This window comes from Canis lupus, chromosome 1 (assembly GCF_011100685.1).
Source record: "Canis lupus familiaris isolate Mischka breed German Shepherd chromosome 1, alternate assembly UU_Cfam_GSD_1.0, whole genome shotgun sequence".
NCBI lineage: Eukaryota > Metazoa > Chordata > Mammalia > Carnivora > Canidae > Canis > Canis lupus.
In genome coordinates, this window is record NC_049222.1 from 45031683 (window position 1) to 45050809 (window position 19127).

Below are 19127 nucleotides of genomic sequence, written 5' to 3' on the forward strand. Positions count from 1 at the left end.
TGCCCTATCTATGGGAGTAAGTCTTCTTAAGCTAGACCTCTGCTTTCCTATTAGGTGTATACTAGTGTATATTCAAACTTGAGTCAACTGAGTTAAATAGAAATCAAAATTCTTTCTCTCAGTTGCAGTACCCATATTTTGAGAACATAATAGTGACCCAGAGCTAGTGCTACTGACTTGGGTGGCACAGATATAGAACATTTCCATGATTCCAGAAAGTTCTGCTCCAGACTCTGTTTTTGACGCTAACCTTTTGGCTATGGGTGAATTAGAGCTTATGAGTTATTTCCAGAAATGATTTAGTCCTAGGGGACAGGCTAATGATAACCACATTCAGAAGAGAATGTCATAAACTCTAAAATATGAGTTTCATAACTTATAATTGGGCATATCTCCTCCAGGGGCAGGAATACTTCTGCATGCTATTTCCCATATCATTCTTCTTCAAAATGCAAATTAGTGGTCTTATGTTTTTTGGTGATGGTACCTATTCCAAGCAGAGTCAAATTTCTTTTCCTTCCTTCAGGAATTTGGAAGCAGGAGGTGAAGTTTTTAGTCAAGTCTTCTAGGTATCTAGAATTATGAAACAAGGACCACCAATCCTATCTCACTAGCAAAACACAGTTGGATCAAGCAACAGAAAGAAAACTAAAACAGGTAAGCAGAGATTAGGTTGCTTTAGGCTTTCTATATTCTGGTTCCTTAGGCCCATCGGCATTCCTGACTCTGGAATCAGGACAAAACCTACCCACATCCTAATACTGAATTCTTGTATGCTTAAATTAGCCTGAATTGGTTTGCTATGTTGGGAATTGGAATCCTAATACACATCCTATGGATACATATCCACATCCTATGGATATAGGTATTGACATTTTCTCTTTTTTTTTTTAAAGATTTTATTTATTTATTCATGAGAAACAGAGAGAGAGAGAGAGAGAGAGAGAGAGAGGCGCAGACACAGGCAGAGGAAGAAGCAGGCTCCATGCAGAGAGCCTGATGTGGGACTCTATCCTGGGTCTCCAGGATCAGGCCCTGGGCTGAAGGCGGCGCAAAACCGCTGAGCCACCCAGGCTGCCCCGGGTATTGACATTTTCACATTTGGTATGTGCAGTTGTGCATAAACTTTGTACTTAGGGGCTTCGAAACTCCCTATAGCCCCTCTGGTCTTTCTCCACTTTTCTTCTTGCTTTGCTTCCTTCTCATCTTGAGTACTTAGGCTGTGCTCTCCTTTTTTTTTTTTTTTTTTTTTACTCTTTTCCTTCCTTTGATCCAAGTATGCTGTCTGTTCTCTCTCCAGGTGTGGAAGCTTTATAAAATCAAGTCATGCTACATATCAACTGATTTGATTCTCTAGCTTGTATTGCATTTTACTCTCTCAGGCCTAAGTAATTGGTCAACATTCATTAATCAATGACTGAATAAATAATCCCTGACAGGCCAAAGCAGTAAATGTTGAGCTTTAGAATCTGGTATGAAGAGTACCAAGTGGGGTACTTGTGCAAGTCGTGACATGCTGCTTTAGATGGACTGATTGGAAGGCACCTCTTGCAGGAGGACGGGATGAAGAGTCAGCTATGAAAAGAACACCAGCATCAGTATCCCAGCAGCAGGGGCACCTACAAGTGATCTAGGTGGGAACATGATTTGTGTTGCCAAGGAAGAGAAAGGAGGCCAGTGTGGCCTGAAGGAAGAGAGTAAGGCAGAGGAGCGGGAGTTGAGGTGGGCAGGGACTTCAGGCCCTGGTAAGAGGCTATGACAGTATCTGAAGCGTAATGGGAAAATCCTAAAGGGATTTAAGTCAGATCTCATCTGGCTTGTGTCTTAACCAGAAAAAAAAAAAAAAAAGTCCCTCTGGCTAGTCTGGAGAATGAATTATAGGAAGACAAGCAGAAGGCTGTAGGAGACCACAGCAATTGTTGGCAAGAGATCATAATGGGTACACCTGCGAGGACTGAAGGCCGATGGTGATGGAGAACTTTGTGACCACATTTAAGAATCTGAAGGTAGAAAAATAAACTCTTAGTGATGAAGGAGTTATCCTTTTTACCTTTTAAGCAGTCGGCCCCTATGCTAAAGTCATTAATGAAGTAGACCTGGACCCTAAGAAGTCAAGAAGGGCCTTGACTTCTCAGTTTCATAGGCTCCGGGCTCACCATTAACCAATGTACCTTGGGTCCAACAAATCCCCCAGCACGAAATTCTGTTACTTTCGTCGCTTCCCGTTGAGCGAAGTACTTGGGAGGTGACCGTTGGGGGGGGGGGGGGGGGGAAAGACCCTCAAGCAAGAGGCCAGCGGCGTTTGGGGTTCAAGTGGCCCACCCTAACTCTTAATTGCAACGCATGCTTTTGATTCGGTATTGGCCGTTTTCCATTGCACAAAGTGAGAGAAGGCATCCTGCTAGCAGAATCTCTTATTTCGCCTGAGAATACCGTAACCAGCGTCTCTAACTCCCAACAACCCAGGGCCAAACTCCTTCGCAACAATCCGTCTCCCCCCGGAGCGAGTCCCCCTCCCACGCACCCGAGTCCCGCGCGTGGGGTCCCGCTTCCCGCCGCGCTCATTGTCTGCGCCCCGGGCCCCCCGGAGGTCGTGCCGCGCGCGTTGCCTGCTCGGAGCTGCGAGCTCCCGGGCGCGCTTCCCTCGCCCCCCGCCCCGCCCCCCGGATCCCAGGCTTTTGTCCCCCACATTTCCTCGCGACGCTAGGGAAAGGCACGGACGCGTCGTGGCCACATCAACGAGTGAGCAGGAACTTTTCTTTCGGTCGCTGTGGACCTTGAGGCCACCGCGCAGTAAAAGTTCTGGAAGGCAGCGGGCCCCAGCTGCTCACGTAAAGGGGCCGGTGCGCCTGGAAACCGCGGGAGCGTGGACATGGCTCCTCCGGCTTGTCACGTTACGGGGACACACTCGGGCCCGTCTCGGGGTAACGCTCCGCGGGGGCCTCCGGGGGCGGGGGCGGGGGCGGGCCCGGGCGCCCCACGCGGCCGCGGCCCCGGCGCTCGCTCCCGTGCCTGCAAGGCGCGGGCTGCCCCCGGGCCGAGCGAGCGGAGCGGGACCTCCGGGCGGCGACGCTCTGGCCCGCGCCCGCTCGATGGTTTCCGCGCGGCCGCTCGGGCCCGCGCGGTCCAGTCACCAGGGGGCGCGCTGGCCGGCGCCGCGGATCTCCGAGCTGCGCGGCCCGACTCGCGGCCGCCATATTGGATGCCGCAGCCGCCGCTGCCAGCGCTTCCTCCTCCGTCTTCGCCGCGCGCTGCTGGTTCCTGCGGCCCGAGCGGCGGGGAGGTGAAACAGGAGTCTGACGAGGGAAGAAGAGAGAGGGGGTGGAGAGTGCAGGAGACGGGGCTAGAGGGCGGCGGGCCGAGACCGAGCGGGGCGGAGAAGAGAAGGCGCCGCGGCCCGGCCCCTCCCCCGCCCGCTGTCGACCCGCCCCGGCAGCGCCTGTGTTCCCCAGACCGGCGCTCCGCCCGCCCCAGCGGCCATGCCGGGGCCTCGCCGCCCCTGAGGGAGCCCTTCCCCGCCCGGGCCTGCCCTTCCGCGCCCGCCCCGGGGTCGCAGCGGCCGGGGCTCCCGCCGGCGCCCCTCCTCGCGGCCGCGCCGCCGCCCCCGCCTCGCTCTCCCCACCCAGTGCAGTGGCCGCCGCCTCTTCCGCCGCCGGGCTCGGGGCCTCCGCGCCGACAACATGGAGGCTGTGAAAACCTTCAACAGCGAGGTTGGTATTGCAGTCTGCCCCCCCCGCCCCCGCCCCCGCCCCCGGGACGGGGCCCGCGCGACCGGGTGGGTGCGGGCCCGCGGGGCTGCTCGGGGTGGGGCGAGCGGCGGCCTAGCCGTGCGGGGGGGGGGGGAGGGGTGTCGCCGCGTCCCGCGCCCCGCGCCCCTCCCCCGAGTCCGAGGGCAGGGCAGGGGGAGGGCCGCCCCGGGGCGGGGGGAGGTTCCGGTGCCTCCAGCGCCCCGGGCACTGGCTGGGGCTTGGGAGGGAAGGCCCGCTTGGGCCCTCCCCCCGGAGGCTCCCGGCAGGTCTCTCCGGGTCAGTTCCGCCGAGGCCTGGCCCGCCCACCTCTTTCCTGGGCCTGCGGGATTTTAAGTGCGCGCCGGGCCTCGCGGCGCAGGCCGCCCCGTGGCCCCCGGTGGGGCAGCGGCCGAGGGGGGAGGGGGGTGACCCCCGGTCACGTTGTACGTACTGTTTATATTTGAGACACTGTTGGCTAGGTAACGTGCCCAGCTAGGGATTTATGCTAAGAGAATGGTGCATCGGGAGGCAAGATTTTTTTTTTTTTTTTTTTTTTTTTTTGCGATTTATTATACTTTTCCTTCCCCCCTTCCCTCATCATCAGGACGTCCCTAAAGACACAAATGGTAGACAGAGATCTATGCTTGGAGAGGGGAAGATGCTGGGGAAGCATTTCCCATGGGCTCATTCATATGTAAGATCTTAACCCTAGAAAAGAAGCAGGTGTCCAGTTTTCACTACCCCAGTAGTGAAATTGAATTGAATTTCACTATTGAATTGAATTTGCTAATCTGAAAGGAGACAGGTTTCGGTAAACTACGTGAATTTCTTTTTTGAGCTCCGATTTAAGTAGGCCTTAGTAGTGCAAACATTAAACATAATAAACATCAGTATGCCCGGGGGAAAAAAATTCTAATCTGATGTTAACTAAAGTCGCATACATTTTATGGACTTTTGATGTGAAAGGGCTAATACTCTATTCGATAGCGTGATTGACAAAATTTTAAATAATCACCACTTAACATACCAGATCTATGGCTCTGATAATCCAAATAGAACAATACTTTTAAAAGCTATTTCACAGCTTTGTTTCTTTTATTTTTTTCTTCCTCTTCTTTAAGGATTGCTGCTTGGGAAGCTTAGCAAAGAGGCTAACATTCTGTTAGATAACATTCATGTGAGTTGGACTCTCCATATTAGAGTACATTGTAGTGACACAGTTATATGAAAGCAGACCCTCTTTTTGTAAATGATTTTTTTTCTTTGGTATTGGATTTTTTTTTTTTTTTTTTTTAACCACTTCTTGATGAATAGTGCAATAGACTTAGGAGTCTTTTTTTATTTTATTTATGAATTTATAGCTGATAATTATGAAATTTGGTTCTCCCAGCAAAACTTTATAGCGCTTAAATTCTGAAAAAACATATTTAACAATACAATATGTGTTCCAATTTAATTGTTAATAGTTTCAGGAGAAATTATTTCCTGCACTAGTTTCCTGTTCAAGAATGAAAACAGCTCTATGTACCCTTTTTATTTGCTACATATAGTGGTACAGCACTGTAGAATGTTTACTTTAAAAAATTCTGCATAAGAAAATCCTTTCTCTAATTTCCACTGCAGTTATTTGATTTGCCTTTCCTCTCCTTTTTTAAAGTTTATTTTTTTAGTAATCTTTGCACCTACTGTGGGCCTGGAACTCATGACCTGGAGATCAAGAGTTGTGTGCTCTTCCCACTGAGCCAGCAAGATGCTGCTACCCCACACCTTTTTGAGGGGTGTCTCTCCTTTTTGTCTAGGGGTTCCCTAATGTGTATCCTCCCTCACTCTCAGCACCTCTGTTCCCCTCAAATTCTGAGTAGGATCTCCCATGGTAGATAGAAGAAAGGGGTTGATACACCATGGTTGTCACAATAGAGTACAGTGGAGTAGAAATGGTACATTGGTTTTTGTTTTAGCATTGCCATTAAGGATAGGGGGCCTAACATTTACATGGTTAGCTAGATATTTCACCTCTTTTCTCATCTAACCTTTACAGGACTTTGAGATTGGCAGTAGTCCCATTTTAGCGTATGTAGCCCTCTTCCCTTTCTTCCTATGGATTTCAAAGAAAGGAAATCTTTTAACTTCTTTATTTACTAACGTGCTCAAACTTCATGTTTGAATGTGGAGTAGCTTAAAAATAGTAGCAGTACAGTCACAGACAGAATACAGAAAGGAAATACATTCAGAGAAGATTCAGAAGAATATACTTTTTGTTTTAAACACAAAATACATAATTTTTTCTGATTTTGAATATAGTTTCCGTGAATGTAATGCTTGCTGATGTTAAAATGTTGCAAGTAAGCATATAATAGGGAATAATTCAGTAATGAATATTTTCCATTAAATTGTGTATTTCAAAGTGCAAAAAATAAAGGAATTTTGAGTTACAGTAATAGGAGAAAAGGAGAGTTTAGGATGTTTATTTATAGTGAATGTGGCTTTTAAAGGCCCATTTAAAATAGGAAATGCTTAGGTTTTATGGCTTGCTAATTCTCAGGTTTCTTAAGACCATCCCCCCTTCTAACATTGGCTCGAAAATAGGAACGTGCCAAAGATTTTAAAGCTAGTAATACGGGATTTTTGTTTTTGTTTTTTAAGATTTTATTTTTCAGTAATCTCTACACCCAGTGTGAGACTCGAACTCAAACCCCTGAGATTGAGTCGCATGCTTTAACACCTAAGAGCCAAGCACCCCAAATTAAGAATATAGATTTTTAATTTGCAAAGCACAGATGAGTTTCAGTTGAAAATCCATGACCTTATTATGTTTGATATTTGCGAGTCATGGTCAACATGTGCAGGTGCCCCACTCCCATCTATCATAATCTTTCAAAGGGGTCTGTGGCCTCTCCTTCCCTATGTACAAAGACACTGTCAGAAGATCTTTTATATGGTAAATTCCTCTTAATTATTGTGAGTTCAATGAAATTGAGGCCTGAGAATTGATGTATATGTGCCCTCTGTGCTAGTTTTGTGAGAAAGCCATAATTTACAGTTAAGCATCATCATTGTGATGGGTTAATCCAATGAGCAGTAATGTCAGTTCTGAAATGATGAAGAAAAGTTTGTCCAGATTGGAAAATAAGACTCCCTAAGAGTCTAAGCTTGACCTGAGCAGTTAACGCTAAAAGAATTATTATCGTTACAAGTATCATAGTTGTAGCTGCTCTGAGATGGTGGCATATCCTTGTTATGATAGTTTAGAGGTCCCAGGTCAGTGAAAAGGGTCTCATTGGTCTGCTTAAATTCTGTTTTTAGGACAACAATTGATTACTCCAGTATATCAGTTTTTTTTTTTTTTTCCCCAGTGTATCAGTTGTATGTGAGCTGCATATCTGTACTCTGTCCTTAAGAATGCCACTGTATAGTGGTCATTAGGGTAAGGTTATTTTTGTTTTTGAAGAGAGAGAGAAGAATTAGCAATGCATGACTCTTAGAAAATTTTATCTTAATTGGAGAAGGCACTTTTGTAATCTAGGAACTCTTAATACATGCATAATAGAAGAATCTGTTACGCATTGGTTATGTTTTGGCAAAGTAACTGGAGGAGATGAATTTTACTTGTATATTAGATTCTTTTAATTTTTAAGGACTTAAAAAAATAACATCAGTACCGTTACTGTACTTCAACTGTTACTATACTTCAACAAGGTAACATTTTTAGCATAATCAAGTATCAGTCAGCAATCAGGTTTTTTCCCAAGTTCTTTGTATAGCTTGTTGTATTACTGTAGTTTTTTCCATCATGATCCATTTCTCTTGCTGCTCAGAAAAGTCTTGAGTGGGTAGCTGAAGGGCCAGATACGTAGGTGTGAGATGTGTCAGGAAAATTATCACAATTTAAATTTTGGATTTACTTTGATTCATAAATTGTGAGGTGATTATCATCTTTGGGATGCCTAAATTCTCAGTGTTTTTGGTCTTTAGGACTTTTTCAGTCACATAGCTTACTCTAAACTGTTCCAGGATGCATACTTTCCAGAGTCCCGTTAACATCCAGGACCTTTTCCTCTTCCATGCCTTGTGAAATCCCATCTCTGTTTTACTCCATTTCTTTTGTTTCCAGAATGTTCATTTGTCTAACTACAGGACTTTTTATAATCTTCCCAGCAGTATCTAGTAGTAGGCATGGGATGGTGAATAGTGGGACAAGGTAGAGGGAATAATAAAAGCATGTGAAATTCATTTTTTATTTGTATGTTTTCCTTTCGTCTGTGGTTCAAGAAAGCGATTTTATGTGAGGGAGCTATTAAAATACTGCATTTTAAAATTTAATATTCACCTATCAGGGAGTCTGTCTCCTTTTCTTTCCTTAGTCTTCACTGTTTTAACTTTCCAGTGGGTGTTTTGGTTAATTGTATCAATCAAGCTTTTTTGTTTCAACCTGTGAAGCCCTTAGAGATACAGCATACTTAATGTTATAAAAGAAGGAATCCAAAATGAGTGAAAATATCAGTGAGGGTCACAGAACATGAGAGACTCCTAACCCGGAAACGAACAAGGGGTAGGGGAAAGGGAGGTGGGTGGGTGGGGGGATGGTGTGACTGGGTGACGGGCACAGAGTGGGGCACTTGACGGGATGAGCACTGGGTGATATGCTATATGTTGGCAAATTGAACTCCAATAAAAAATAAGTAAATAAATTTCATTTGTCTTTTCCATAAAATAAATAAATAAAAGAAGGAACCCTTCACTAAGCCTTCACTGTGCCAGTGGTTTAGATGAGAGTTTCTCAGCCTCAGTACTGTTGATATTTTGGGCTGGATAATTGCTATGAGGAGCTTTCCTGTGCATTATATGATCTTTAACAGTAATCCTGGCCTCTACCCACAAGGTGCCACTATTGTGACAACCAGAAATGTCTCCAGACATTATCAGATGTCCCTTGGGGAACAAAATAGACCTTGGTTGAGAATCACTGATTTAGTTCCCATTATACCATTCTTTAAAAAAAAAAAAAAAAGTACTTTCCCTTCTTAGGATTACTGTAAGTAATATAGTAATAGTCTTTTCCACCAGACTTTAAATTTCATGAGGATAGTGATCATATATTTTGATTGCTTCATATCCTCAGTACACAGCAGGGTACCTTAATACATACTATGTGTCAGAGATTTCTTGAGAATGAATGAATGGATGATACACTTGGGATTAAATGACTTGGATGAGGGTAGTTAACATTTCTAGACATCTGGTTTCCTCTATGTAAGTAAATGACTTGAGAATATATTTAGGGGATTCTTTGATTAAGTATAAAATAATTTTGGGGAGGACTCAGTACCCTTAAGGATTTTTTTTTGAAGGTCATTTTATGGCACTGTAGGAGTCCAGATAAGTTGGAAAATTTTAAATCAAAACTCTGATCTGTTGGTAATTTTCATTTACTAAGGAGGGAGTGTTGGGAGGAGACTATTGCATTTGAAAGTTCCAGTTAGATTAAATCCATCTTAAGCTTCGTTTTGTAATTATGCTATTTTCATACCATTTTTTTGCTTCACTGCTTTTCAATTTAAAAAAACATATGGTAAAAAGTTGTGGGTTTTTTTTCCTTACAATATTTTAAAAATTTAGAAAACAAGGATAATTGAGATTGATAATTATATTTTTGAGACTCTACTTTGAGAGTGTTATAGTCTTAATCATTCAAGATAAATATAAAAATTTTTTGGCAAGATTGAAATAGCTCTATCATTTTTATTCTAGGCCAGCATTGAGTTTTTTTACAGTAATTTTGATTGACATTTAGGGGACATGTGTATTCCCCAGTTTCCTAAATAGTCATATTTTATGATCACTTGCTGCTTTTTTTAAGAAGTATAATTGGCTTAGAATTAGTGATGATATTACTACTTGTACATGGAATTTCAGATATCTCTTTCTAGGGCCAGTTTTCCTGTTATTGGACAACTTCTAACTCAAAATGGTATGAGAGAATGTAATCAACCTTGACCTTGAACACTGGCTGAGCTCCTGAACTCGAGTGAGCTCATTTTATCTGGTTTTGTTTTCTCAACATCTTTCTCTACTCCTCTCTCTCAGGATTGTGCCTCTACTCCTGCTTGTACAGACTGCTTTTCCAGCAGCATGGACACAAGAAGCATAGTAAGATGATTATAATGCACATAAGGCAGGCCCTTTGGAAAATACTAGGTTTAAATTGGTAGTGAAATGATGTCTTGATTATATGGGCAGTAATTGGGAAGCAGAATGAAGTTTGTCACTTCAAATATATTAGTAATCTTAAAAAGGGCATGTAGGGAATAGTTGAATTTCTTCACAAAAACATAGGCTAAGTGAAAAAGTTATTGTGCTTAATAGTGAACATAAATCTTAAATTATTCTTGTTTCATTTACTTGCATTGTGCTCCACATAATTTTACTGTATTGTGAAAGGAATATAAGATTACATATTTAACGTGAAATTGTAAGCCTGAAAATTTGATGGTTGGAAATAAAATACATCTTATAATTTGAAGAACTTATTCAAACTATAAGATGGACAGATCATTGACATCCCTATATGCTATAGGGATGGAGAAACAAAAAAAGGACTAAATCAAATTTTTTATTTTCTAATTATAGAGCAGATTTTGGTATTGCTACATTATGAGACGTAAATGCTGATGAGAAATGTTTCTATAGCCTATAATTTTTTATGTGAGTTAATTCTATCTCAAGTTTGATGATAAATGATGCATTTGTGCTTTGATTCTAATTTTATGCATTTATTTGGTCTTCTAATTCTGTTTTACAAGAATTTCTCATACACCATATTTTAAACTGAGAGAAGGATATGTAAATGCATTCTGGTATCTGCTGTAGGTCAGAAAATACCTTAGTAACTGACAGTCACTACATTTAATCAGAATGAGGAATAAAGGATATTGTTTTTTAAAGATAGTTATTGACTTATGTTAATGTATGACAAGCTTGTCTTTAAAATACTTCTACAACTTAATTTATATAGGTTGATTTGAAAGATCTAAGATTTCATTCTTTCATTCATTTGTTCATTCATTTAATCAATACTGAAGGGCCTACGGTGTCCCAGGCGTTTTTCTTTCTGCCTGTAAGCAAGACAAGCAGGAAGCATACCGTATTCTTTGTTTTTCTGTCGCTTCATCAGCTTTGTGTGCAGTGAGTGTGAGCTTGCCGCGGAGCCAGTGAGGCCGTGTGGGCATCGCTGAGGGGTTGCTGAGGGTTGCGGCCTGCTGGAGACCGGGCTGCTTGCTGCCCTTGTCTGGGCGGGGTTCTGCCTGCTCTCTCTCAGCCTTTGCCTTAGAGTCTAGAAAGCTCACCTGCTGTTCAAGACAGAGATGGAGCAAATAGGCTCACACAAGAATGGGACTTTATGTTTTCAACAGTGGCAAAGTAAGAGGTTTTATATGAAATTTTCTATCACATGTTTAAAAAAATCTCTTTGTTTTGGAATCATAACTGTTGCTTAAAAGATAACATCTTTAAGAATATTTCCTTTTGTCAGTGAAATATTAGTCCCCAGGTGCAAATAATTTTTAAAAAAGCTTTTCTTAAGTGGCAACCAAACCTTTATGAATTTGGAAGAATATTAGTATTTTTATTTTTAAAATGAACTGTTGCTTGATTTAAGTACATGAGAAAAATTGGTCTCTTTTGTATAAACATTTTTTCTTTAAATTTGATTGGATTCCTCAGGGCTAATTTGAGAAGCTTGTGAGTGAAAGATGAAACACTTTGGATCACGTGTCTCATATCTTAGTATGTAGAATTTGGGAAATGGTTTAAAGATCTTTTTATCCTGGGACACAGCACCTAAAAGGTTTAGTGGTACACCTGAAACTGATACAATGTTCTATCAGTTAGCGTTTAACTAAAAAAAATAAGTAATCCAAGCCCTAGTTAATGGCTTTTTTAATTTGAGTAAGATTTTTACACTATAAAATTTTATGGTAAAAAATATATATAGGGTATTTGAATTTGTTGAAATATTTGAGGTATGGGTAAAAAGAATGTTGAATAAGTTAACATTTTTACAAACTGAAACATATATAGCAGATGTCTACTTTCTATAATAGAAGCTTTCTGTGATGAAAAATGTCTGGCATATGTATTTTTGAAATACTTCTTGTTTACCAAACCCTGTTAAGAGTGAGCCACTTTATAATATGTAATGTTTTATATCCTGACCCTCTTTTCCCCAACCATCATGTTTCAGTGGAATTTTAGGATAAACTTGTGTGAAAAGTAGGATAGGTGCTTCTTTCCTTTTATTGACTAGAAAATAGGGCCACCATTGTGATTTTACCAACAGAATGCTACTTTTAAGTATTATCGCTGAGACTAGACGGGACCCAGTTTTCAACCTCTGGTTGTTGTTGTTGTTGTTGTTGTTGTTTTTTTTTTTTTTTTTTTGTTGTTGTTGTTGTTGTTTTTTACCATTCTATGTCAAGGGGAACTGTCACTCAGTTTTTCACTATTCCTTTTTATTGGCATGGTGCTAATTATAAATTAGCTTTATTTTTTTCCCACTTTTGGACTTTACTTTAAAACTTCAGATGTATAGAAAAGTTTAAGAATGATAGAGTTTTATGTACACCTCATCTTGATTTCTCTATATTAATTAACCATTTTTGCTCTTTTGTTTACTCTTCACATTAACATGAACACATGCAAACTTTTTTTGGCATTATGCTCGAGAATGCAATTCATGATGCCTTTTACTTTTAAATGACTATTTTCTACAAACAGTGACATTCTTCTACATAGCCATAATACAGTGATCAAAATCAGAAAATTAACATTGGTATAATGCAATTGTCTGCAGATCTTATTCAGATTTTATTAATTATATCAGTAATGTCCTTTAATAATAGAATAAATCCTGCACCACATCTTGCATTCATTCATCTTGTCTCTTTAGTATCCTTTAATCTGAAGTAGTTGCTTATAACTCTTTCTTGACCTTTTATGATCTTTGATGATATTTAATGGTAATAGGCCAGTTATTTTTGGGATTCTCTCAACATGGCTTGTCTGCTGTTGCTTCATGATTAGATTCAGGTTATGCATTTTTGTCAGGAATACTCAGAAGTGATACTGTTCTCTCAGGAAGCTCATGATGTCTATTTATCCCCATTAATAGGGATGTTAACTTTTTTCTGCAAGATTTCTCCATTGTAAAGTTACTATTTTTTTCATTTGTAACCAGTATCTTAACTGGTTTTTTGAAACTAAGCACATACCTTGTTGCTTATCAAATTTTCACATTTAAGTATCCATTTAGTTCTTGCCCAAATCAGTACTAGGATGATTGATTGCCAAAAGGTGATTTTCTGTGCATATCATTTCTTCATTTATTACTCGCATTCAGTAAGAGCTTTTCCCTCTCTCCATTTATGTGTGTATGTATGCATATTGGTATGAACTCATGGATTCCTTTTATCCATTGGGGTTTTTTGATGCAGACTCAGTTTTGACCCGTCAGAGATGCTTCAAGCTGTCCCTGGGTCTTTCTGAGGTTTGATGCATATCTTTTGAGTACTCTCTTACTTTCTTATGTAGTAAGATACTGGAATCAGCCATTTCTCAAGGAGCTCTGGTTTCTTCCTGTGGATATTTATTAGTGTATTGAACTAGAAAATTTATATATTTATATGAATATACATGTATGTATATACACATAAATTTTTGTTTTTTAACTGTCTGCTTATATGAAAAGCCATGAGTTCACCCTGATGTCTCCAGTTCCATTACAACAACTGTAGGGTTCATTCTGATCTCTCCCCTTTCCAATTCTGTATGTAACTCCTTTCTCTGACAGAAAACTAGTTTCTGTTATCCACAATGTATTTACATCTATTTGTTCAAACATAAACACGCAAAAAGTAGTTTCAGAATTGCTAGACTGTATGTCTCTGAAAACCTATTAACTAGAATTTAATACTTGTTTATAGTTCATGTTTTGTTTAACCTGAGGGTATATAGTCAAAATGCTGTGTTCAAACATGATTTGGTTAGTTTTTTCCCCTTAATGTAGTTTTGCTATTTATTTGAAATAGAATTAGATTCAGGGTTTTTTTGTTTGTTTGTTTGTATTCCATTTTGTTTTTTCCTTCATCTTTTTTGTTATTTCTTTAGTATGGAAAACATTAGACATAAATTAACTTTAATATTTTTATTAGCTTCATCATTTGTAGCCACTTATGCTATATTAAAATTTTTATTCTTAACATTTTTCAAATAACCAGCCCAAATTCAGAAATTTAGTTATGGAGAAGGACTTAGGTGAAAGATATGTTTCTAATAGTGCAGATTCAATTCATCAGTGAAAGAAAGTATGCAAAACTTTTATTCTCTTGTGAATGGAATATCCATTCACAGGGGGCAATAAACTGTTTCTGTAGAGGACAGATAGTAAATATTTTAGGTTAGTCCCTTAAGGTCTCTTACACATGTTCTTACTGGTCTTTCATAGTTCTTTTATTTTTTTTTTAAGATTTTATTTATATATTCATGAGAGACATAGAAAGAGGCAGAGAGACACAGGCAGAGGAAGAAGCAGGCTCCATGCAGGGAGCTTGATGTGGGACTCGATCCTGGGTCTCCAGGACCATGCCCTGAGCCGGAGGCAGATGCTCAACTGCTGAGCCACCTAGGCAACCCTCATAGTTCTTTTAAAATATAAAAAATGCTCTTGGCTTAAGGGCCTACGAAAATAGGCCAGTGGCCATTTTTTGCTGGCTCCTGCTGCAAACATTGAAACCTGAGAACTTGATTGATAACATACTACTTATAAGTCAAAATTATAAATGAGTAAGAAAATATATTCCTTACAGGCTTTTTAATAGGCTTATTTGAATGTCAAAAACAGACATTCAACAGACAATTTGAAACAGACAATTTGAAAAGCTGCTTAAGTGAAAATAACTTACTCAAAATTTTTGAGTACTTACCACCAAGTACAGACACTATTCTAGGCTCCAGAGACTTAACAGTGTACAAAACAGACCTCAAAAGAAAACAGAACCCCACCCAAAAAACCCTCTGCCCTCATGGAGTTTACATTCAGTATTTGTATGGGTGTATACTGGAAATTCATATCTCTTTTTTTTTTAACTCATTTAGTGACATTTTATCTATTAAAAATTGTTTTCATATCAATTACAGAGCAAGCATTTTCTTAAACCTGACAAAAATGCAGCCAAATGGGCAAATTTTAAAAAGTTTGATTCATTGCTTCCCATCTCTTTTTTGTGAAGTGTGATTTTTATTTGAAAATTATCTTAATCATGATGCTTTCAGTGTATTGGTACATTAACTCACTGGAGGATGACAATTAAAACCTCATTAGTTGGGAAAAAGAACCTAGACTTAATTTAGTGGTAAATAAATACATATATGTTACAGAATCTTTAAAAAATATTATTCAGATACGTAATAGTGATTCAGCTAGTCTTTCTTTAACGGTTTAATGAATAATATGATAGAAATAAAATTATTCTTAAAATACTGTCCAAAGTTGAGGACCATGATGAAAGCAGTTGCTTACATAGTATTCTTGAAATAGGGAAAAAAGTCTCCTGATAGTGCCAGTATTTATTTATCTAATAAAAGCTCCTGAACTTTGTGCATTTTTTCTATTTTGATTATTTTTATTCAGTATTTTCCCTGGCTACATATTGAATAGAAATCATTAGAATGACTTTTTATTGTGTGACATGTTTGTTGCAGAGGTCTTCTTTGAGTACTTCTACAAGCATTTAATGAACCATTAGGTGCCTTTTTTTTTTTTTTTTTTTTTTTAGAATTTATTTGATAGAGAGTGAGAGGAGTGGGGGGAGGAAAGGCAGGGAGAGAGGGAAAAGCAGACTCCTCACTGAGCAGGGAGCCCAATGTGGGAGCATGACCTGAGATGAAGGCAGATGTTCAATCTCCTGAACCACCAAGGTGCTCCTATAAGTGTTTTTTTAAAACACTTGATTGAGATATGACTGACTGCTTTTGTAAGGATTAACATCTTTGAATTTTTTTACACCAAGAAAAGTGTTTTTTATTTATATAGCAATTCCTCTTATTGAGCAGAATTTTCTAAATTCTCGGACAGAATAGAAACAAGAACTCAGAACTTTTTTTAGAGGCCTATCTCTACTTTGGTGGCAATTACAAGATCAAGGATTGGAAACAACTGAAGAGTATTGACATTTTAGAGGAGTTGAACAGAGGTTAGCACATCATTCCTTGTACAAAATTTTCCAATCAGTACTTTGATTCCTTTGCAAAATCAAAGGGTTAAGATGTGTTAGGTGTCTTAGAGCTGTAATAGTTAATGATTCCAGATAATTCTGTGAGGGCTTCCTTTATTTTGCTAGTCCTTCAAGATTGTTAGTTTATTCATTCAATTTTAATTGCAATTTTCAAATTGCTAGAATGTAATGATAGCCCATGAAGGTTTTCATGTAATAGCAACTAGCAATTGGAAAGAATGATTGATACTGGGATGTAGTTGCTGGTTGGTTGAGCTTTATTTTTTATTCATATTTGCCATCTATCAAGCATTATATTCTGCACAGTGGTTACCAGTGTTAATTAGATATCTGTGTTCTTTTTCTCAGCTCATATTCTAATAGGGGTGGGAATGGGAATGTTTTGCCACAAAGAGTCAAAAGATAATGTAATGAATAGTATGATACAAGAAGTGAGTGGTATAGCCTGTGTAAGCTCTTCACAAATATCATCATGTACACAGAATAAGGAAGGACATGTTATGTGAGCACAGGGTAAAGATCATTTTCAAGGAAATGGCAACTTTGAGTAGGGGATGAGGTTGGGGGGAATGATGGAGAATTGGTCAAGGATCTTCTGAAGAAAAGCCTTCTTTCACTATGTGTAAGACGTCAGTTTTAGTCAAAAGAGAATGGAGATCTTGAAGGGTGTTTTTGTTTGTTTTTAAGATTTTTATTTATTAGAGTGAGAGAGAGACAAGCAGGGGGAGCAGCAGGCAGAGGGAGATGGAGAAGCAGGCTCCCCCCTGAGCAGGGAGCCCGATGTGGGACTCTGTCTCAGGACCCAGGGATCACGACCTGAGCTGAAGGCAGACGCTTGACCAACTGAGCCACTTAGGTGCCCCCTGAAGGGTTTTAGAGGTGTATTTTAGAAAAATGAGTAGTATCTTGAGATCAGGGCAGGGCAATGAGGGGATGAGATTGGGGGAAGAGTGTTAAATTAGTATAGAGAAGATGAGGGGCTCAACTACAGTAATAATAGGAGAGGGGATGAATGCAAAAGAAATTTAGTAATAATAGGTAGCTGGATATGAGGTCAAGGATCGTGCCAGGGCTTTGGCTACATGACATGGTAAATGGTATGGTATTAATTACTAAGGTGGACAAATCAGGAGGAGCTAAAGGCTTGAGAAAGATAATTTGGTGAGTTGGGTTGGAGTGGGATCATTTTTAATAACTTGGAATAAAATAAAGATCTTTAGTATGAAGTACCCATATCTGAACCACCCAAAGATATTTACTTTTACTGTTTTGCTAAATATAGTAATAATTTTGTACATCTTGAAGATTTGGTGTCCGTGGGACCTCAAGGTGGAGATACCTAGCTGGATATATAGGTACCTAAGCAGAATGGAGATGAGGATTTAGGAGAGGGTATAGTTGTCTAGGAAGATGACATAGAGAAAGAAGAGAAGCAGGTTTAGGGCAAAATCTTGTAGAATCTTTATGTTCTTTAGTTTTTTTGTTTACTTTTTAAGATAAGGCTTTGATCCTTTCAATTATATTGTATTCGTGAATATGAGGACATTTAAAAGCAACACTGCGTGGAATATTCTTGGCTTTAAATCCTGCTTATACAATTGCCGTTCTCCTATGCACTGTAATTTAAGTTGTAAATGGAATAATCTATGAGTAAAATTAAAGATTTAAATTTTGAGATTTTATTAGAATTTAATATTAAGCCTACTCATACCATTCAACATTTTATTAGCTCCTAGTCACAATTCTTTACCTTAATTTTGTCTATAGTAAACAATTTATTATAAACACGGAATTGTGAATGTAAAGACTATCTCATTAGAAATAGAACCCGTATTTATTTGAGAAATTTGTTAATATGGTTTGTGGGGATTTGTTATAGAGAGGATTTACAAATGAATTATTTTTTCTCATTTTCATTTTGGCCATTTGATTATCAATAGTACTTCTAAAGTTTGTAAAATTCACATCATTTAATTTTAATGCTTTACAAAAGACATAGAGAAGAACTGAAATTAAAGGAAGTTAGTTGGATTGTTTGGATTCCAGGGAAAAGTTAAACTAAAGTGTTATTTTTATATGTGTGCATGTTTGTTTATATTTATAGGTTTTGTTTTCTTCCTTGGAGAGTCATTTTTGTTCTTTTGACTTTAGATAGGGCAGCTAAAGACCATCACAGTCATGTTACACATTTGTAGCTGTAAGTGGTTCTATGATTAGAATTCTTGTTTACTTCGATGCTTGAACTTGATTTCCAGAAATTGACAACTTTTAGACCTGCAAGACCTGTGATAGTATATCATGGAACAGACTCATTTTATGGATGAAGAATTTAGGCTTAGAGATGATGAAACTTGTTTAGTATCAAAGGCACTTAGTGCCCAAATTAAATTTATGTTCGTGTCTGAGTTTAATGTTTTTGTTTTCAGTATGTATATTTTTAGTGAGATTTTGGTAGTATTTATATGTTGAGGGGTGAGGAGGAATGGGAAAAGGGATTTTTTGTTTTTTCAGATTTTATTTATTTATTCATGAGAGAGAGAGAGAGGCGCAGAGATACAAGCAGAGGAGAAGCAGGTTTCATGCAGGGAGCCTGATGTGGGACTCCATCCCGGGAATCCAGGATCACGCCCTGGGCTGAAAGCAGGCGCCAAACCGCTGAACCACCCAGGGATCCCCGGAAGAGGGGATTCTTAGTTGAGTTTTATTTCATGCTACACCTGGGCCAGGATAAGGAACAAACTACTGTCTTTCTGCTCTCCTGCCTGTAAGATAAGGGCCCTTGGGAAAATGCCCAGGGCCTTTGGCAAAGAAGTATTGTGCAGTAACACCCCCCCCCTTAGCTGGCAGTTTTCTAGCAGTTCAGCCCTTTGCAGGAAAGTGAGAAAAGCCATAAATTACAAAGCTCGTTTATGGTGTACCTTTTTTGTGGGAGAGGAGTGCAGTTGCTCTGTTAGCCTGTATCCTTAGCATGTTTCTAATTTTCACATTTTAGTAATGGTGGCTACTTTGTAACTACTTCCTTTATTAGGTCATCCCTGACAGTTTGTTTACAAGGCTCCTGGTTCAAGTATTTTAAAGCATGGCTAAGCTGCAAAAGTCAGTATGTTGCTGT

At 39.6% G+C, this 19127-nt stretch overlaps 1 protein-coding gene across 26 annotated transcripts in view; it reads left to right on the forward strand.

Annotated features, from left to right (window-relative positions):
• The first annotated feature begins 3170 nt into the window (after nt 1-3170).
• The window catches only part of SCAF8 (SR-related CTD associated factor 8), a 221958-nt gene continuing 206001 nt past the window's right edge, over nt 3171-19127 (forward strand). For 24 of the 26 annotated variants that reach the window (XR_005353701.1, XR_005353705.1, XR_005353698.1 and 21 more), the window contains exons 1-2: nt 3666-3710; nt 9813-9875. Coding sequence is in view for 3 of the 26 variants with exons in the window: in XM_038526406.1 (XP_038382334.1) it covers nt 3681-3710; nt 9813-9875 (93 nt within the window). In the remaining 23 variants the exon portion in view is untranslated. Of the gene's footprint in view, nt 3331-3574; nt 3711-9812; nt 9876-19127 lie in introns of those variants that run through there. The other 2 variants (XM_038526408.1, XM_038526407.1) reach the window with 2 other exon arrangements.